We start from the raw sequence: 21,924 nt of genomic DNA on the forward strand, positions 1-21,924 counted from the left end.
CTGCTATAGAGTTTGTGCTATAGGTTTGTGTCATATCAATTTTAGGATCAGGGATTGGTTTTGTAATTGCAGTTCCTCTAGTTTGCATAGCTTGATAGTAGCGTGTTTCCTTTTCAGAGAGTGAATCCAAGTTTTTAATGTTATGTCTTATTCCTTGGTGAACCAGTTAAGGACGCTGTTGTGGCCGTTGGTATACATGTCTGCATAATAGATGATGTTATGTCTGTTTTTAGTTCTATATAATTATAACCAGGCAGTTTTCACATTTTGGGAGGCTTGGGGAAATGATTGGGTAGAAGTCCATTATTAAAATCATATTGCTGAAGTTATAGCTTGAATTGTAAAAAAAAGAAATTATTTGTGGATCGAATAGGCGGCTTATAATACCCTCTCCGGTGTATCTGTTAGAATATTGCCCTGTATATGTGAAGGAGGCTATCAGTTGGATAAGTTTCAACCACACAACATTTAACAGCCCCATATTAAAGCCTGTCTGGTATGTATACGTTGTATTATTATCTTGCTTTGTATGTCTACGGGATAGTCCATGCATAATGCTCATTATAATTATTATTGAGTCAAGCAGTAATGATTTTGCACCTCTCATCTTCGCTAATGCCAGAACACTTTATGGAATCTCTTTCTTTCCTCGTCTCCCTTTGATCTATCGTAATAAATTATAGAATTTGCAGCAAAATGAACTTCAATTATGGGTCGTCGCTTTGTTTTCCTGGAAAAGTATGATTGTACTTTTTTCTGGTTGGGCGAATCAGACGACAGACTGTTCGTTAATGGTTAAAACACCTGTGGCTTGGTGTATTTATGGTGTAAAAAATTAATTTTACGATTAATTGTCACGGTATGTGTATATTGACAGTAGTAAGTCTTTTTTATTGGGGCGCTCCGATCTTTGGTAGGGATATAATTATGCTTATACCTTCTATAAAATGTAAACAACAGAAATTACTGTGTCAGGAAGTGCTTTGGATGCATCAAAATCACTTGTAAATAGCCCTGCATGCATGGGGGGGCTTCATCCTCACTCTCATTTTCCTATCGCCTATATATATATAGGCCTTGCATTACAGCTATAGGACATATACATCTAGAGACGATGGTGTACAATCTACAAGCTTAACTATAATAATAGCGATTATCCTCTACTTGCAATATAGTTTATGTTGTAACTATATATATGCCTGTATATTTTTTATCCAGTGAGTTTTCTTCACTCTCTCTCATAACTGTCTTTCAATCGCAGCATCATCACTGCCTACTTCATCGTAACTGCTTGTCTATATACCTATAAATTTATTGTATATATAGGACTGGTGTAGACTATACGTATATATACACTGCCAGGACTTGACTATAATGAGGATTTTTTGTGTATACTGTGTTGGATCCTAGTATAGAATCTAGTCTGCACCTATCAAATTAATGTAAAGATCAAGACAATACACAGTATACTATACATCTATTAAGCAAAACCTATAGTAATTATACTGCTGACAACAGACTATATATAGATAGTCATGCATGCAACAAACCAGGTACACACCATGCAAGACATCAGCTAGCCCATGCAGCGAAATAAAATTATATAGTATAGAGTCTATACGTATATAGTCTGTACACTTTGATTCAATCTCTATAGTCAGAACTCAATATAGTTTCTCTATAATTATGATTGGACCTTTGATCTGTCACGAACTTACTCAAAAGGTTGGCACTGAGCCTTGAATAATAATCTTGCATAGTGAAATTGTAATCAATATATTTGAGAGTCATGAATTACTGCCCATGCATGGAACGTCATAAGTCGTTCTAGTTGACAATACCTGAAGGTATGGATGGACTAACTGCCTGCAGTATATACTTGTCCGAGAAATACTTTTATATGAATTACCGTTGAACTCATGGAAAGTCTGAAAAGTTGCTCAGGAAGTTCCATGCAGTCAATTAAAGGAGCCTCATAATTGTAAACTTAGGTATATCAACATAATTATTGGCTGATACCTGCTTGTGTAAGACCAGCATTGAATATATTTTCAGGGTTTCCGTTTACGAATCACAGCTCTTGGAAAGTCAGAAAAATTGTTCAGCAAGTTCCCAGTCGATTAAGGTAACCTCATGCAGAAGAGTGTATCAACGTATTGGCTGCTACCTGCATGTATAAGACCATGCAGCATTAAATATATTTTCTGGGTTTCCGTTAACGAACCACAGCTCTCGGAAAGTCAGAAAAGTTTCTCAAGTTCCAGTCGATTAAATTAACCGCAGAATTGTAAACTTGAGTATATTATATCAACATATAATTATACTGGCTGATATCTGCATGACCAGCACTGAATATATGTTATTTTTCAGGGTTCCCGTTCACAGCTCTCGGAAAGTCAGAAAAGTTTCTCAGCAAGTTCCGGTCGATTAAAGTAACCTCAGAACAGTTTATCAATGTATTCAATTTGGCTGCTACCTGCTTGTAAGACCAGCACTAAATATATTTTCTGGGTTTCCGTTAACGAACCACAGCTCTCGGAAAGTCAAAAAAGTTCCTCAGCAAGTTCCAGTCGATTAATTAAAGTAACCTCAGAAGAGTATATCAACATACTGGCTGATACCTGCATACATGTCTACATTATATTATTTTTCAGGGTTCCCGTTAACGAACCACAGCTCTCGGAAAGTCAGAAAAGTTCCTCAGCAAGTTCCAGTCGATTAAAGTAACTTCAGAATTGTAAACTTGAGTATATATATCAACATACTGGCTGATATATCTGCATGCATATCCAGACTATAGCACTGAATATATTATTTTTCAGGGTTACCGTTAACGAACCACTGCTCTCGGAAAGTCGTTCCAGTCGATTAAAGTAACCTCAAAATTGTATATTAAGCCTTATATCAACATAATTATACTGGCTGATATATTTGCATGCATGTCTAGATCAGCACTGATTTTCAGGGTTCCCGTTAACAAACCACAGCTCTCGGAAAGTCAGAAAAATTTCTCAGCAAGTTCCAGTCGATAAAAGTAACCTCAGAAGAGTATATATCAACATACTGGCTGATATCTGCATGCATGTTTAGACCAACACTGAATAATTATATTATTTTTCAGGGTTTCCGTTAACGAACCACTGTTCTCGGAAAGTCAGAAAAGTTGCTCAGCAAGTTCCAGTAACCTCAGAATTGAGTATATATCAACATACAGGCTGATATCTGCATGCATGTCTAGGCCAGCACTGAATATATTATTTTTCAGGGTTCCCGTTAACGAACCACTGCTCTCGGAAAGTCAGAAAAGTTTCTCAGCAAGTTCCAGTCGATTAAAGTAACCTCAAAAGAGTATAATTATTATATCAACATACTGGCTGATATCTGCATGCATGTCTAGTAGACCAGCACTGAATATGTTATTTTTCTGGGTTCCCGTTAACGAACCACAGCTCTCGGAAAGTCAGAAAAGTTGCTCAGCAAGTTCCAGTCGATTAAAGTAACCTCAGAATTGAGTATATATCAACATACTGGCTGATATCTGCATGCATGTCTAGACCAGCACTGAATATGTTATTTTTCTGGATTCCCGTTAACGAACCACTGCTCTCGGAAAGTCAGAAAAGTTGCTTAGCAAGTTCCAGTCGATTAAAGTAACCTCAGAATTGTAAACTAATTGAGTATATATCAACATACTGGCTGATATCTGCATGCATGCATGTCTAGACCAGCACTGAATATATTATTTTTCAGGGTTCCCGTTAACAAACCACTGCTTTCGGAAAGTCAGAAAAATGTCTCAGCAAGTTCCAGTCGATTATAAAAGTAACCTCAGAATTTTAAACTTGAGTATATATCAACATACTGGCTGATATCTGCATGCATGTCTATAGACCAGCACTGAATATATTATTTTTCTGGGTTCCCGTTAACGAACCACTGCTCTCGGAAAGTCAGAAAAGTTGCTTAGCAAGTTCCAGTCGATTAAAGTAACCTCAGAATTGTAAACTAATTGAGTATATATCAACATACTGGCTGATATCTGCATGCATGCATGTCTAGACCAGCACTGAATATATTATTTTTCAGGGTTCCCGTTAACAAACCACTGCTCTCGGAAAGTCAGAAAAATGTCTCAGCAAGTTCCAGTCGATTATAAAAGTAACCTCAGAATTTTAAACTTGAGTATAATTATATCAACATACTGGCTGATATCTGCATGCATGTTTAGACCAGCACTGAATATATTATTTTTCTGGGTTCCCGTTAACGAACCACTGCTCTCGGAAAGTCAGAAAAGTTTCTCAGCAAGTTCCAGTCGATTAAAGTAACCTCAGAATTGTAAACTTGAGCATAATTATACTGGCTGATATCTGCATGCATGCATGTCTAGACCAGCACTGAATATGTTATTTTTCTGGGTTCCTGTTAACGAACCACTGCTCTCGGAAAGTCAGAAAAGTTGCTCAGCAAGTTCCAGTCGATTAAAGTAACCTCAGAATTGAGTATATATCAACATACTGGCTGATATCTGCATGCATGTCTAGACCAGCACTGAATATATTATTTTTCAGGGTTCCCGTTAACGAACCACTGCTCTCGGAAGTCAGAAAAGTTGCTCAGCAAGTTCCAGTCGATTCAAGTAACCTCAGAATTGTAAACTTGAGTATAATTATATCAACATAATTATACTGGCTGATATCTGCATGCATGTCTAGACCAGCACTGAATATATTATTTTTCAGGGTTCCCGTTAACGAACCACTGCTCTCAGAAAAGTTTCTCAGCAAGTTCCAGTCGATTAAAGTAACTTGAGTATATCAACATAACTTATTGGCTGATATACTTAATTGCTTGTATTATAGACCAGGATTGAACATTATTATTCCAGTTCCCATTCTATAATCATGGCTCTCAGAAAGTCAGAAAAGTGGCTCGGCGTGTTTCAGTATAGAGCCAAATAACCTCTGGACAATAAATTGGGAAGTATAAGTAGGAGTTAGGTGACTGGCTGAATTAAAAATGATAATCATACTAAATCTAGCTCAGTGTACAGACCTAATTAATTCATTGTGCATGTAGCTAGCTAGAGTCTCTTCCAGCACTACTGATTCTCTATGCAGTGATGAAAGTTTTGAAGAGGTGTTCATGAAGAATGAAAGTGGAGATGGAGAAATAATCTTGTTGCCAAAGACTAAGGCTATTACTCCTGGCAAATCAGCTAGATCTAGATACACTACTGACAGCGGTACCCAAGTCCCAGAAGAAGCTTTGAACGGAGACAGTGTTGTAGGGTTTTTCTTCAATTGTCTGTCTAGCATAGGTGAGGAAACAACAATACAGAGATCACCAAGAGGCCAGAAGGTGTTGATTGTATTAGCCGAACTCAAAAAGGGTGATCCCAAATACCTCGCTGACATTGCCATCACCCTCCTTTCAAGAGTTTACTCTTGTATTGCTGCTGGAAAGACTTACAGACTACCATCTATCTCTCAAGCTTGTGTATGGAGGTTATTCCACCAAATGAGAAACTCAGAAGGTGTAAGAACTTTATGGAAGAACTTTATTGCTCTACACACTTTCCTTGCAGCCGAATCTAACCTAACCCTCCAACTCCTGCTAGATCAAATGTTGAAAGCAATGTTGAAGAACGAAGCACAAGCCTCGGCTGTCATTTCTTCTAGTACTGTGCCCCCCCTTTCACCACGAGAGAAAAATGCAGTGCGTTATATGGCTGGTTATGTGGTAATTTCTTTGCTGAGGAAATTCAAGCGCCCTGTGAAGAAACCCGTTTTACAGGAGAAGTATAGAATTTTTATAACAGTGCTCTCTCAACTGAAGGCGGAGCATCAGCCAACTGAAATCGACTCCCTCTCTGACTACACAAGACTGTGGTCTGAATTGATCGACAGAGGAGGACTCTATCATGTCAGTGATAAAGTGAGTATAGTTTTTTTTGTTAATTAATTGTAATTTCATTCCATTCAATTAGGTTTTTGAGTTGATTGAAGCTGTTGAGATGGTAGTGCGCGGCCATTTACATGTATCCAGTGTGAGTTCCCAGTCCTTGGATAAAGATCACTCCAAGGAAATACTTAAAGATGCTCTAAACTCAAGAAACCTTCTGGAACAATGGGAACAGATAGCTGACAGTATACCCTCCAAGTATGAGCAGTATAGTATTGACCTGCTGTCCGCAATTATAACCTTGTGGACAACAGTCCGGGGGCATTCTTTTGCAAAAGGATGGACCATGAACTTCCAAAATAAATATACTAAAGGTGTGCGAAAATCTTTAAAAACAACAGGCTGACATAATTATTACTTTGAGTCTATATTGTGTTATCTTTTTAATGTATGTGCATGCATGATTAATTTTATGCTAACGATGCATATCAAATCATGTACAATTAATTTGTATTACAGCACACTTCAATAATTATATTATGTGATCCATTTGTTAATGGCAATTATAAGAAATGTTAAATATTAATCGGACATAAAGGTGTTACGAGGTCGTTTTTGAAGTGGCTCTGACAACTTGCCAAGGGAGGAGTTCTCGCTTTCAATGTTCATTGTTTTTATATCTTTGTAAACGGCTCTCTGTTGAATGAGTGTGGATGCATTGTAAGGGACTTGAGCTGCTGTGGGGTTTTCATTGCTGCCTCCACGGTGCCTCTGCTTTGAGAAATAGCGCTCGAGAGGGTCTTGCGAGAAAACCTCACTTAACAGATACTCTACTCCTGGCAGAGCAAGCAGCTTTGGAGCAAGTTCAGTGAATGATGTCACTGGAAAAAAAAAGTGACATTAGTTGCTTATTAAATCAGTATAATTATACCTGTGATTCTGAATCCTTCAATGGTTTCAGCACTCAACCCCATTTTCCGTTGCTCCTTCTTACTGACTCCAGGAGTACTTGCTATCTCCTGCTCCCACTCGTCCAAATATTGGAGGAATACATCAGTTAGCCACTATAAAAATGATTAACTTGTAAAGAAGTATTATTTCTGGCTGTGAATGTATATCCGTATACTAGATTATAGTTGCCTAACCACCTGATAATGTACGCATACCTTGAACCGCTCATCTCTTGGACTCCTGTACGGTGCCCTGCTTTCCTTCCTCTTCCATTGAGACATTAGTGGGCTCTTCACATTAAGATAGTTGAAAAAACGATCAATCATCCTAATAAAGAGATGGGTCTGTTGGGTCCCCTCGTTGTCAAAGTATTCCAGACAAGTTGCAACACTCTCACTCATTATCTATACAGTCATGCATGTATGGAGCAAAAGGTTTAGTATAAATTATAATAGGAACTATTATTGTCTATACTGATTATATACCTGGGCAGCCAAATAGACTCTCATGCGGCTGTATGACGTGAGCCATATATGATCTCTAGTCAACTTGTGACAAAGCCTGACTCCCATTGTACTTGTGGATGTTTCTGTCAGGTAGAGACTCTCAATTGACTTCCAACTAATCACTTGTCCCTTTTTCTAGAAAAGCAATGCAACAGATACGTAATTATGTAGGCTAGCTATTAATTATAATATAGTCTACCTGCATCTTCCGACTTCTTGAATGTGAGAAAGAGTTGCTGAAACAGTTCCTGGTTGTTTTGAGCAAGTGAGGGGCATCAGAGAAGAAGTATAGATCCTTATCCTCTCTGTATGGATTGACACATTTGTAGGGCAGGTTTCTACTTCCTTGTGGCTGACACAGGCGGTAAAACCGCCTGTTCGGTTTAGCACCATCACTGGTTAGAGAGGTCACTGGTATGCCATAAAGCTCTAGACTCTTGACCACTTCCCAAACTATGGGAAAGATTTTCTCGCCTGCATGCATGTGTGAATGATTTAAGATGCATATGATTATATATAGCATACAAAAAAATGCATGCATGCATGGATATAGTATATATAATTATATAGAATGATGCATGTACCAGAAAGGGATGTACTGAAGTAGTGAGCCACAGGAATCGCGATGGTTGGCTTGAAAACAGCTCTTGCTAGGAATACAAAGGCGTGGTCAGCTAGGGTCTTGTCAGTCTTGGCAATACCATCACTTAGCACCTTCTCGATATCAGCATTGACACTACCAAGGTCCACAAAGCCGGTTAGCTGGCCACTGTGTTTGTTGAACACTAGGCCGTTCTTGATCTTCATCTCGTCCATGGACAGGGAAACATTGTGTGGTTTAGAGAGCAGCTCACCCTCCAGAATCTCTTTCAACTGCTCAACGAACTCATATTGCACTCCAGAGTGTGGGGTGGTCCAGTGGGTGTAATCTGTAAGAGTGCGCTCCGAAGGCAATTTGATTATACCGGATTCACGAACAGCTCGATAAGCTGTTGAAGAGAGGTATTTAAGATTTAATGCAAACCAAATTACCAGGTGCCACTTTATTGCTCTTTTGTTCGCTAGAGAATTGTATTGAAGCTGCTGCTCCCAAAATATTCTCTGTGGGCTATCAACGGGGAATTCTTTCTCTATGCGAGGAGTTGCTTCATTCATGATGCTTGACAGGTCAGAGGAATCATCTGGCTGGAGCAAAACACCACTCTTCTCAATAAGCTCTTTGATCTTGTCTTCCAAACGTTTGTTTCGCTGCTTGACTTGTACAAGCGACTTGTGCATGCTCTTCATACGAGCATTTTTCTCACTTGGGTCAAGAGCAGAGTACTTGGTATGGCTGGTAGCTTGGGTACGATTTGATTCTTCAGCATTTTTCTGACGGCTATTCGCACATCTAAGTGTGGTACGGACATCTTGACAGACTTTGCATCGACTAGGTTCACTGCTAACTCTTTCACAGAGCAAGTCACAGCCTACTTTTCTCACAGTTGAGGGGTGTTGTCCACTCGTATCAATGTAAGCAACAGCAATTCCAGATCCTCGCTCACTCTGAATGCTACCACCCCTTTTCTCAACAAGGGAGATGAAGTGGTTCTCTGGGTTTCCAGGACAAGGAATAGCAGTTTCAACTACATTCATTACAGCTGATGGGGACTCAACAGTTGATGGGATATCTCTCAACAGCCTACATGTAGTTGGGAGTTGCTTCATGTTGATAAATACTTGCCATGATAGATCAGACTTCACAGTGATTGCTTTTCCCAATCGAAGCGCATTTTCCGTGCCAACTTGAAACTCGTATAGCTGAACACTAGAGCTATTGGAGATACACTTCCAAAAGGTAGAAATAGGCAACGACAATACGGTTTCAAAGTTGAAGGAGGATTCTTCTTCTACTTGTACCGGTGCTTGTGTGTTTTTCTTGGGTCTATAAAAATGGGTACGAGCTCCCTTTCGCTTCCTCTTGTGATATGGCATACCTAAAATGTGTATGTTAAAATACATAATTATAATAATTTACTCTGCATGCATTCAATACATTTGTTTTTCACCACAAAAAGACACACTTTTTTGAAATGCCAAAACACATACTGAGGGTTCAAACACATTCTCCTGGTATAAGGACATCTATATTATTGAATGACCACATCAGTTAAGTAATGGAGCTTTTTGTTGGCAAAATCGCCTAACCACAAGATGAGTACCGTTAAACACCTAAATTTGGCCTATCGCTCTGCTTGCTGCTAGCCTTATGTATTTCCTTAAGTGTTGAATACATTCTCCTGGTAGTTCACTTCATAGACTAACAGGAAAGCAAGAAGAAATGCTCCAACCATACACCCAACCAAAAATCGCCTAACCACAAAGTTATCACTTAGTAAGTTACAGGTAAAAATGAGCTCCAAAAGGCTATCCACTAATAATGCAGGCTCAATATACACGCTCCATGATAGACTTACCTCCCACCTACGAGACAGAGCAGACCCTCCCCTCAACAGAAGCCTCAAATGTGCAGCTGTGCAAGAAAACAACCCTAAAAGTGTCCATTTCTGCAGCTGGTTGCCGTTGCAGTGAGTGAACACGAATACTCCGTAATCTACCCGTATACTACCTACGTTTCACATCCACGGAGTGTACAGTATCTATGGCTAGAGTAAACAATGGAACTTCGCACGACACGTATTTTCGAACGATTTAGCACCACGGTAAGCAAAAACAAACAGCGTTATGCAGAATCTGACCCGACACAAGCCGACTTACATGCCTTAGGAACAAGCTGGGCTGAACAGCAACTTCGCAGCCCTTGCAATGATGACGTAATAAGCCAGAAAACAAAAGTGTGCGATAGTTGGAATTTCGACAAAAGTAAGGCCACTCCAAGTGATACTCTGGTTTCTGGTCCACCGTCCGCATCAGATTTTATTCTTGGATTTCTATCTCATTATTTCTACTACGCATGCGCAGAATGGTCCATGTGGTACAAAATAGTGTGATAATGATATTCATTTGCAAAATAATGAGATTCATAAGGTGAAATTGATAATGACATAATGAGAAAAGCCGCCCGCCCGCATGCAATTAGAAAAACTTCAGGACCAGAAACCAGAGTGTCACTTGGAGTGGCCTAATGTATCTCTGAACTAAGGTACTTGCCGCTTTAACTAGCTAATTAATTTTTGAGCTTCCCATAAGCTTTAGCATGTCCTATTTAGTATGGAGTGAACTTAAGCAACACTAAAATGACTGCATTGCTGCTCAAAACAAACAAAACTGCTTTCGAACAAAAAGTGCTGAATCAGCACTTTTAACACCCACGTACACTGCACGATTTTATTCTTTTTAAGGTGAATAATTAATCATTAATGATCTCAGAATTATCATCATCAAAAATAATCATAAAAGAATCATAACCACAACAGCAAAGGACAAAAATTAATGCATAAGAAACTCTGTAGATGAAACTTTAATTTGCAGCACCTGCAAGAAAAACATTTAATTTAATTATTTTGCATTGCAAGTCCCTCTATATAATACACAATAATACTTTAGGTAGTATGAACTAACTATAACTAACACACATTTAACCTACGGTTTCCTGAGGCTGAGGCAGACCGAGTACCCATCCTCTTACCAGCACCTAGACAAAAACGTGATGATGCGTATTGTGACAAAGTAGTACAAAGTAGGTAGTGTACACGTTTAATCTACCGTTTCCTAAGGCAGTTACATACTTACGTGATTCCTTCCCAGCAGAGGGAACTGTGGTAGAAAAAGGTGAGCAATAGCATTTTGTCATAGTGTCACACTAACCTGTACCTAGAGGGGGGTCACTAGCTGTGGTATCAGGTGCTGTGGTCACATGACCTGTAGAGAGTAGGAGCTGTTTATAATACATTTATGGCCATGCATGCTGACATGCACTATACAGTTTTGACAATTGATTTTAATTCTGCCATAATGCATTCAATGACAATTTAAATGCATAGAGAAAAGTAATGAAGTATTATATACTAATTATGTTAGACGCTATAAAAACAAATGTTGTTAATTAATTACAACTTGTCAATAGCACAGCAATAACAAAGGCTTCTCCTTGGTAACAATAACAGACACACAGACAGCTTTACCGTATCCCTCGTGCGGCTACGCCTCGAGGCATAACAAGGGCTTCTCCTTGGTAATAATGATAAATGCTCACATGCACAGTAAATTGTCAATGAACACATGCAAGCAATTTGCTAGTGAAAATCCAATTTAACGCTCTGATGCCTTTTGTTCATATAATTATGAGGAAGATGAGCAAATTAACGTTCACTTTAGCCCTCCCAAACATCTTCTAAACATCTTCATGATTGCCAGGCCCTCGTATTGCAGCTGAAGGAGGTCCTGTGTGGGGAGAAGAGAGGGCAGTGAAACACTTCAACTGGTGTAAGACAAATGAATACATGTACTTACATACACCGTACAAGCACAACACTATATACCTGACACAAGGCAGTAAATTTCTTGAACACTTTACGTACCTACACACACACCCTCACCTGGAGGACCAGCTCCACCTTCTCTATCTGCCTGATGTGATCTCAAACACAACATGTCCGAACCTGAACCTGGGCGAGTAAGAAATAATGTTCACATAATTATAGCATAACGTTGCACATAAGATCAAGGCCGTAGCAAGCGGTCAGGCTGGTCAGGTTTTGGCCTAACCACTTTTAGCAGCTGGGTAGGTAATGGTCGTAAATATTGTAAGTGATAGTGCGCATGCTGTTTTGGTGAGGAAAAGTGATGACGTTAGATAAAAAATTCACCACTGTACAAAAGTTCCAATAGTAGAAATCAGCTGACCTTTAATTGTACTGACCACTTTAAAGTTGCTTGCTACGCCCCTGCATGAAGATTAGGGCATAAAAATAAGTTAATAGCCTCACACTGGAGGAATTGTTAAAGTCTAGATTAGTAGTAGAGTCTGAGCTTCAGTCAAACAGTGGACAAAGTACGTACCAGAGCAATTAATGGCACATGTGATGATGATCATGTTGTTTAATAGAAGTATGCTAGTATAACGGCTACTCTCACTCAAGTATACGGAGACTCACAGAGTGGGTGGAGCATATCTCCATGAACGCTGATGTATGGATGATTGGCTTGGTCACGTCAGAGTACTTGTCGATACCCAGCCTTCTGTCCAGGGGGTCCACTGTCCATGCTCGCAAGAACTCTCTGTGGGGGGTACAATGAGTGTATGTATGTTCATACCCTCTGCATGGCAATGAAAATAGCTAATGTGCAATTTAGATCATACGATACTTTAGTAGAAGGTAGAAACACACATGGCATCATCACATGACCATCATTCATACATACACACTTTCAACTATTTGACTACAAATTCAGTTTTGGTTATCACATTTCTTATACCTAAACTTCTTGAAGGTGTCCGAGTGTACGGGTACATTACTGACAGGGCAGCACTCTCAGCCTCAAACTGTGCAAAGGAACAGGAAAAACACGATAAAATCTTAAACCAACAGACAATAATCATGGAAAGTTAATAATTTTCTGCTGATTTGGCATTTTTTACCAATAAACACTTATCTAGTCCAGTACTAATTTAATGTACATAGATGCAGTGCATAATGTAGGCCATAATCTGTGCAGGTATACTGTACCACTTTTATCACCTGTTGTTTGTAGCACTCAAATATCTACCCCATTGGCACACTGCTCTGCTCCAACTCCTCACAGCGATCCAGTGCCTTCTTGAGCTCTTCCTTCATCACAAGTCTCTCTTGCACAGCAGACTGGGTAATAGATTGCATGGTGGTCATGTACACACACTGGTATACAGATACAACCATCACAACATCGTGGTAGTGGTACAGTAGTTATATAATTGCAGGTACATGTATTAATGAAAGCACCGCGGGTGCTGATGCCTCGGTGGAGGTGCAAAGCTACATAACATAAAGCTACACACATTATCATCATGAATATTTTTGCATTTTTGCTGCATGCAAACTCAAATTGCATGGTGGTCGATCATGTACACACACACACACACAGGTAATACAACCACCATGTGGTAGTGGTACAGCTGTTTGCTCACTGCATTACCACAAAACAACAAAATACCATACAATGTTGCTATGCAAACAACATGTGGTTCTAAGCAATGATGGCTTCTAGCACTTGTATGTTAAATGGGTACTTTTTTATGGAACGCCAAATAGGTCAAAAATACATCCCACTTCAAGGGGGTGTCTCACACATCTATCGGTTGCTTTGCACACATCGATCTTTACCCACTTGTACACTTTTGACATCTATTGACTACTTGACATTTATCGACTACCTGACATTTATCGACTAATTGACATCTATCGACTACTTGACATCTACTGCTACGTATACTTACATCTATCAGCTAGTTGACATCCATCAACTACTTGACATCTATCAGCTACTTGACATCTATCGACTACTTGAGGTTAGTATCCTTTTAGTGAAGTTAGTGTTACAATATTGATTTAATGTTATAGGAGATCGAGGATGCCTTACTTAAACAGGCTTTGACAGAGAGCAAGCAACCTGATACTCAACATAAATCGTAAGCTTTAAATTTCACTATAACACTTTTTATACCTGTACTGTGTGCAGTGTGATGGTCAGCTCTCTTTCTTGCTTGCATGCTGAAGCTTCTGTCTGAGTATCGGTTCAAGGAATATCATCAGATCCCAATACGACGCACTCATGTGTTAGTAGATGCACTCAGAGCTGCAAGGCGGCCTGCATTTACAAGCATCAAGACATTGACGGTTAGAATAAGGATTAATGGTGTATAAACACTCTACATTATGTTCTAATTAAGGTTCACTTTGTAAGTGAGGAAGCAGAAGATGGTGGAGGCCCATCCAGGGAGTTTTGGTGCCTGTTGGGGAAAGAGATAGCTCAGTCCATGTTTGAGGGCCATGAGAACAGTAAGGTTGTGCGGCACGATTTATTGGCTGTGCAGGTATTTTGATGTAAAAGTGTGTATGCGTAGTCGCTGACATACACTTTTTTATACAGGGTGAGAAGTTTCTTCTCGTAGGAAAATTGATGACCATGGGAATCACTCAGGGTGGTAGTGGTTTCTCCTTTTTTGGAAGTAGTCTCTACGCATACTTGTGTGGTGTTAAAATCTGTGATATTGACATACCTGATGAAGAAGTACCAAATACTAACGTCCGGATCCTTATTCAGAAGGTATATAATATTATCTATAATAATTATGTGTATAATTCAACACTGTACCTGCAGATCAATGATGCTGCTGATGACAAAGACCTAAAAGATTGTATCCTTGATGAATGTGACACCATTGTGAATGCCGGGTACAGCAAGCCACTTTTTACCTCGACGCAAGCAGACAAAATTGAGATAGTGAAGACACTAAAACTCTACTACACTCTTCTCGAGTCTTTAGCAGAGATTAACCAGCTCAAGGAGGGATTGCAAGTGAACGGTGTGGGAGAAGCAATTGTGAAGTACCCTGAACTAATGAGGCCTCTATTTGTGGTAAGTGTCGTGTGTAACTGGTAACCATAATTAGTTTTGTTGTAATTATTGCAGAGACCATGAAGGCCATGTTCAAAATCACCCACTTTTCACCTAAGGGCTCAAATGATCTTGCTAAAGAAGAGGCTACTTACATGCTGTTTGTAGATTTTCTGTACGATTGCATGTGAATGTGTTGAAGGTATGAACTATAATTGCAGTGTGCCTGTTATCATTAGGCTAATACTGTAGGTGACTCGGAGGATTCTGTCAGTCTTAAGACCATTCTTTCTTTTACTACTGGTTCAGAGTCTGTTCCACCGATGGGATTTGATAACTCTTTGGGTCTGAGATTTAACGATACCAATGTGTTTCCCACGTCGTCCACTTGTGCGTTGGAGCTAACCCTGCCCTCCAAGTATTATAACAATCCAGAGGAGTTTAAAAAGAAAATGGTATATGGTATGAAAAACCATGGAGGATTTGGTTGCCTATAAGCACTGCAATAAAATGAACATATACTCTTTTTGTGTTTGACAAAACCTATTAACCCTGTATCACTTTCATACTTTATCATGATTCTTTCGAACATATACTCTTTTTGTGTTCTATTCACCCTGTATCACTTTCATACTTATCATGATTCTTTCAATATCATTATGTTACATCATTCTAAATAGACAGACATCTAGCTACTAAGTCTTTGGTGCGACCAAACAACAATATGCCATAGTCATCACAAACAGCAAGTGGGTTCACCTCTTCTTTAAGCATACTAAACTGTGCATCAGACAGTGGGCAATTAGTGCTTGGGACTGCAACCCCATCTTGGGACTCGATACAAGGGAGGCCGTTCCAATCTATTCCATAATCTCCCTGTAATAATAGTTAGGAAATAATTAAACACAATGCTTATACTCTGACCCACCAGTTTCAAATACATTTTGTACATCGTACTACATGCACAGACTTCGTAAACTAATGAAGGTAAACACATCACTAATACTTACAATTGATGAATCATCCAATACTCCTTGTAATGCTGCTCCATCTGTTGTTAGTGAGGTCATTCCCTCTATCCAAAGCTGGTATGGCGTCCTATTGCCTTCAGTTCTCAATCTGTGATGGCTATAGCTCTCGCGGAAAACATTTAGTTGTTGTTGAATACGTGGAAGAAACACAAAGTGTAATGCAAATATATCCACTTCATCTGTAGGATCTAATAAACTGTTGTCTTCGAGAGCATAGAACAACCGGTAAAACATACACAGACAACCAACAAATACGTCTCTCCACAATCTTTCGATCCGTTGGTTGTGGACACTTTTCCCTACAATACAGCTACCTCTACCAGGACCTCGTTCAGGATTTGAAAGCATGTATTCTGAGACTTTAACGTTTTCGCCTCCTTTATCACACCGCACACGTGCAGGTAAACCATAACAAGAAACAGCGTGCAAAAAACACTGTAGTACAGTCTCAGATTTGTTGTTAGTAGACGCTTTTAAATAGATTGGTAATCGAGAAAAACCATCAATGCCTCCATGCACTACTATTCTCCAGCGTATTAATTTGTGGTGCCCATCTATGTGCCACAAGCTATTAGGCATAGGTACACTATATCTCCTGCGGTGTAAGGCTCGTCTCAGACGTCTTTGTACTCCTGTTTCATCAATACGAGAAAGGCTCTCTCTTACTCGATATCGTTGTATTCTTATCCCTTTCCCTCTTAGATAACCATCATAAGTATTTTGTCCACTGTTTGGAAACTGGTGAACAAAATCAGCAGTAATAATATCCAAGTCAGATTCGGAGATGTCTGTGCGCTGTAATTTGTTTTCAAATCCAAACTGTATTATTCTTCGCTTGACAGTGCTCTCAGATACATGAAGCACGTGTGCAATATCTCTAACTCTAAAATCAAACGACAAAAGGTGCTCCAACTGAGTCTCAGACACGTTCACACAAGGTCTCCCTCTTCTGTGACTATCTCTTAGGCAATTTACTTCAATATACTTATACACTTCTGTTACTGCATCAACAATGGCATCTCCACACCCAGCTGGAAACAAGTCAGAGGCATAAACAACAACTTCGAGAATGTCTTCACACTGATGAAGTAGACTGTGCACATTGGAAGTTCCTTGTTCATCTTCCACTTGAATAGTCCTTATACCATCTCCAATATTGTTAGAAACTCGATCATTTCATCAGAGCTAACATGAAGAGCCATGACTAGACTAGATTACTACTACACGTACACTGCACTGTACTACTTCTCACAGGTACGTAGGTACATGTACTCTGACCTAACATTGGACCATGCCCTGTGGGGTGGGGCTACAATGGGTGGGGCCACGCCAACTAGATCATGTACATGGATAGTGTCAAGTATAGTTGGGCGGATTCCAACTAGTGTCAAGTAGTATCATATCGGATAGATGTCAAGTAGTTGATAGATGTAAGTATACGTAGCAGTAGATGTCAAGTAGTCGATAGATGTCAAGTAGTCGATAGATGTCAAAAGTGTACAAGTGGGTAAAGATCGATGTGTGCAAAGCAACCGATAGATGTGTGAGACACCCCTATGAAGTGGGATGTATTTTTGACCTATTTGGCGTTCCATACTTTTTGAGGGTTACAAAAATGGCTAATCTGCGAGACCCTCAAAATTACCCGCTATAAGGTGGCATCAATATTATAGTAAATGCTCTCACGATCTACTCTTAGTGGTATATATGGAAACTCACATACATGCAAATTATGGTGAGGATCAGAAATGGAGAATGGGCGGGGACTAGCTTGCATATACCAGCAGATATGATATACATGTAGCTACTAACCGTCCACTGAATGTATGGAAAGCAGTGTGAAGGCTGAAGAAACTGTTAGTACAAAGTACTGCAAAGGACATTAAACACTGACAGATCACAAAAGATAGTTTAAGCCTGCTGCTTATACAAATGTATGAGAAATGTGAAATATGTTCGGAATTGTTGGTCAAACCGATATACCACAGTGAGCGAGTCAGCCATCTGCAGGTTCCTTAGCGTAACAATTTTTCGTTCAGCATGCAAGTCTCAGCACAAGGTGTTGATAGACCATTCTCCATATCAAATCCTCCCCGGTTCTATTGGTTTCAATAGTCTAGTTCTAGGGTATAATCAGTATTTTGGTTGGCTTCTGTTATGATTGTCAGTATTAACAGGAGCCCATAAATAAGAGAAGGAGCGGCTGACTACGGGGATCACGTTTCGTAAGGGGTTATGACCGCATTTCCATATATGCAGAGTCACTCAAGTGGTTGAATCCCTACACATGTTATACACAATACAGGGCTGTGGTTTGCAAGCACTTAGTCACTTCCAAACAAGGAAGTGCGGTTTCACCTGCAATTACGAGACGTGATCCCCGAGTATACGTTGAAGTTGGCCGCTCCTTCTCTTATTTATGGGCTCCTGGTATTAACAAGGCAACGAAAGCAATCTGAATCATAACTTGGAATTGCCTGTAAAATGTAAACCCCTTATAATAAAGAAATTTGATGGGTGTTTTAATTGGGCGATTTACTGAAAAATTCCCAAATTAAAATGTTCTGGTGGACACAACGTCACTGTATATAGTATTGCATTGCATTCGCCAAATAATCACCAAATTTTCCAGCTGTACAGTACGTCAACTCTCCTCATACTTCATCTAACTGAAAATTGATTGCGATGGTATGTAGCTCAGCTAACTTGTTGCTTGATTCAGATTCATTGTGGCAAAATGATATGAGCTAAAACTTGTATGTATAGGGAGTTGACTGTATTTACTATCTTTTACTATCTATGCATTTTATCCGGGTCTAACTACCACTGCATATGTAGTGAATCAAATCTGAAAGGAACTTGTGTTGCTCAAAATTGGATTTTCCCAGAAGCAGCTTGTTGACCTCGAGCATCAAGCATAAATGAGTAGGAGGAATGATAATGCTGTGCAAGTAGAGTACATACTCTTTAAGTTGTGTGAAAGTCTGCAGTATAGATAGTCTGTAAGATGCATCGATTTTGTGATGTATGGGTGGTGCATGTGGGTGGATTAAAATAACACACAGACAGAGGTAATCACTACATTGTGGTTGCAGTGCTCTTGCAAAGGAAAACCACTGTACTAGCAACAACTTCATTAGGAAGAGTATGCAACTCCACATACTTAAAACCGTAGTAGGCCGCCTGTTCAACCTTCGTCACATGCTGTCAGGGTTTCATAGGATAAAAACTTGGGGGGGGGGGGGAAGGTGTACGTGCACCGAAAAATGTTGACCACACCTCTTATTACTTATTACATCACTATACATAAAGGTATAAACCCTGGCTGTCGTGAAATCTTAAATTAGGATGTTTGCAATGAATTATCAAGTACCTTTACAAGGGGCTAGCACATTGTATCTCAAGTGGCTGTGGTTACAATCAGGGTTTCATGAAGATGGGTGGGAGCCCTCGGATTTCCCAAAATTCCCCCCTGGAAACATGAAAAATTAAAGATGTACCAAATTGTACAGTGAGATCTAGTACATGTAGCTATAATGATTATTCTACATGTATCAGTCAGATCAGTTGAGAAAAAGCCTCTTACGTCCGTATAGTGGGTGTATTTCGAGGGTATAAATTTTCGTGGAAATGCCTTTAGAAAGGTTTTCGCGAATTTAATTTTCGTGGTATAGCGCCCTTTTTGCAGCATGCATGCAATATTAAATTCGCGGTTCATGCCTAATCCGCGAAAACACGAACATTTATACCCTCGAAATATACTCGCTATACGGTACATCATATCCATTTTGATCTAGCACATGGTACAGTTCAAAAGTTCAGACAGGAGATGTACATACACAAAATGGATGTGTACAATTATTATATGATACCCTTTCAAATTTAAACCTTACAACATAAGCAGTGCATGTACATAGTGGGACCATAGGCAGTGCATGTACATAGTGGGACCATAGGCAGTGCGTGTACATAGTGGGGCCATAGGCAGTGCGTGTACATAGTGGGGCCATAGGCAGTGCGTGTACATAGTGGGGCCATAAGCAGTGCATGTACATAGTGGGACCATAAGCAGTGCATGTACATAGTGGGACCATAGGCAGTGCACGTACATAGTGGGACCATAGGCAGTGCGTGTACATAGTGGGGCCATAGGCAGTGCGTGTACATAGTGGGGCCATAGGCAGTGCATGTACATAGTGGGGCCATAGGCAGTGCGTGTACATAGTGGGGCCATAGGCAGTGCGTGTACATAGTGGGGCCATAGGCAGTGCGTGTACATAGTGGGGCCATAGGCAGTGCGTGTACATAATGGGGCCATAGGCAGTGCGTGTACATAGTGGGACCATAGGCAGTGCGTGTACATAGTGGGGCCATAGGCAGTGCGTGTACATAGTGGGGCCATAGGCAGTGCGTGTACATAGTGGGCAGTGCGTGTACATAGTGGGGCCATAGGCAGTGCGTGTACATAGTGGGACCATAGGCAGTGCATGTACATAGTGGGACCATATAGGATATCCCCCTTCCCCCCTGTATGACACCCTGCTCACCCTTTAGAAGACTGCCCCCCCCCATACACACACACTCACCCCTCTAGAAGAATGTCCAACCATAGCCTTAGGAGCTGTCTCCCTCCTCTTAGCAATCACTCCATCGATGTGCGTCATCTTGAGTACCTCATTTCGACTAATCTTGGACGCTAGATGCAGCACACCCGCCACTGTAGCATGTAGCACCACTCTGTGATGTGCTTCAAGGCCTTTCTCCTTCACAGCAAGCTCTTGCAGCTGGTGTAGGAAAGACCAGTATATCTGAGAGCCCTTGATAAAAGAATTCCAGTGTCAGGAGAAATACGAGTTGGTAGAAAGCGAGTGTGTTAGCAGGGCTAGTGCAGAGAGCTTTGGCCAGTTCCAGGAGATTGGTGAAGAGGAGTTGACTGTTTTAGAGAGGAATTCTTTCGAAACCACACCCAGTGAGAGCCCGACAGCCTCCAGACTCACCCAATCACTGCACAAGGGGAGGGAGGAGTTAACGGTGCAGTACTCTATAAATACGTGTACATGTAGCTGTAAGCACTGTACACCATAATTATACACAACCACACTATCATTGATTGTGTACACGGTGAAAATTAAGACAAAGCTCAAAATATGCACACACATGTACTTACATGTATAACTGACAAGTATGCCTCAAATGCACACTGAACATAGCAAGGTACACACACACATGCACCACGTACGTGTCGAGAGGAATCTTGTCTTTGTTGGCATGGTGATCTACGAGACAATGCCAGAGTAGGGCGATATCCAGCTGTTGCCCTGGGAACGCCGTCTCTAGCACTGATGCGTGACAGGTGTCAGCCACCACCCTCAAACACTTGACCAGGGAGGTAGTCAACATGGGCTGCATAATAAAGGGGAAGTATATGGAAGCTTAAACACTAGTAATGCAGTGAAACCGTGCAGTCTATTGTGGTCACGCAGGTCATCCTCTATAATACAGCCACTATTAGTCTACTCAAAGACTACAATAATTAACAATAATTAAGTTTTACAAAGGCGCCAGAATCACACTAAGTACTTTTACATAGAACACGTACATGTACAAACAGTGTTTATGACAGGAAACTAAACACATGCATGTACACAAATAGCTACATAAAGCAACAGCTAAACATTCCCTCTCACCTCCTGATCATGCAGGAACTTCATAAACCTGGTGTACTTAGGACTCGTCACATGATCTTAGAGCAAAAAATACGGACGTGGTCGAGGATTTGAGTGGGGCTAAAGTGAGAAAGGAGGTTGTGGGGGGAGGGGCCTCAGACCAGGGCTGGTGGGACGCAGTGTCATGTGAGAGAAGACTCGGACACATGGTCCTCCGTCTGGACAGCTGCTGTGAGGAGAATGAGAACTGTAAAGCACTGGATTTGAAACGTACTCTTTTGTACCACATAACTAATTGACCTCACAAACACACCACTTGGTGTGCAACCA

General features: G+C 40.4%; 3 protein-coding genes and 1 long non-coding RNA gene across 6 annotated transcripts in view; 1 reads left to right on the forward strand and 3 right to left on the reverse strand.

Annotated features, from left to right (window-relative positions):
* LOC135339183 (uncharacterized) overlaps positions 1 to 21,924 on the reverse strand; it is a 43,532-nt gene that overhangs the window by 20,672 nt on the left and 936 nt on the right. The window contains exons 3-5 of one of the 2 annotated variants that reach the window (XM_064535330.1): positions 21,616 to 21,823; positions 21,168 to 21,331; positions 20,515 to 20,932 (exon numbers count right to left, since the gene is read on the reverse strand). In XM_064535330.1, the coding sequence (XP_064391400.1) occupies positions 20,767 to 20,932; positions 21,168 to 21,331; positions 21,616 to 21,639 (354 nt within the window). In that variant the 5' untranslated portion in view covers positions 21,640 to 21,823 and the 3' untranslated portion in view covers positions 20,515 to 20,766. Of the gene's footprint in view, positions 1 to 13,055; positions 13,163 to 14,003; positions 15,774 to 15,907; positions 17,635 to 20,514; positions 20,933 to 21,167; positions 21,332 to 21,615; positions 21,824 to 21,924 lie in introns of those variants that run through there. The other variant, XR_010395851.1, reaches the window with a different exon arrangement.
* The window catches only part of LOC135339225 (uncharacterized), a 96,545-nt gene that overhangs the window by 17,011 nt on the left and 57,610 nt on the right, over positions 1 to 21,924 (reverse strand). The window lies entirely within an intron of this gene.
* On the reverse strand, positions 6,370 to 10,230 carry LOC135339145 (uncharacterized). Its single transcript, XM_064535286.1, has 7 exons — positions 9,818 to 10,230; positions 7,946 to 9,337; positions 7,561 to 7,835; positions 7,341 to 7,496; positions 7,071 to 7,259; positions 6,836 to 6,968; positions 6,370 to 6,785 (listed from the first exon to the last, which is right to left on the reverse strand). The coding sequence occupies exons 2-7, from the start codon at positions 9,333 to 9,335 to the stop codon at positions 6,487 to 6,489; spliced, it is 2,442 nt and encodes an 813-aa protein (XP_064391356.1). The 5' UTR covers positions 9,336 to 9,337; positions 9,818 to 10,230; the 3' UTR covers positions 6,370 to 6,486.
* On the forward strand, positions 13,599 to 15,289 carry LOC135339169 (uncharacterized). Of its 2 annotated transcripts, XM_064535315.1 has the most exons (8): positions 13,599 to 13,848; positions 13,901 to 13,968; positions 14,019 to 14,176; positions 14,230 to 14,373; positions 14,430 to 14,606; positions 14,661 to 14,865; positions 14,973 to 15,099; positions 15,150 to 15,289. In XM_064535315.1, the coding sequence occupies exons 3-7, from the start codon at positions 14,048 to 14,050 to the stop codon at positions 15,086 to 15,088; spliced, it is 771 nt and encodes a 256-aa protein (XP_064391385.1). In that variant the 5' UTR covers positions 13,599 to 13,848; positions 13,901 to 13,968; positions 14,019 to 14,047; the 3' UTR covers positions 15,089 to 15,099; positions 15,150 to 15,289. The 2 variants fall into 2 exon arrangements, with proteins under 2 accessions (XP_064391385.1, XP_064391386.1); XM_064535316.1 differs by lacking the exon at positions 15,150 to 15,289 and having other exon boundaries at positions 13,601 to 13,848; positions 14,661 to 14,918; positions 14,973 to 15,081.

The sequence above is a fragment of the Halichondria panicea genome, chromosome 7, assembly GCF_963675165.1.
Source record: "Halichondria panicea chromosome 7, odHalPani1.1, whole genome shotgun sequence".
Taxonomy (NCBI): Eukaryota; Metazoa; Porifera; class Demospongiae; order Suberitida; family Halichondriidae; genus Halichondria; species Halichondria panicea.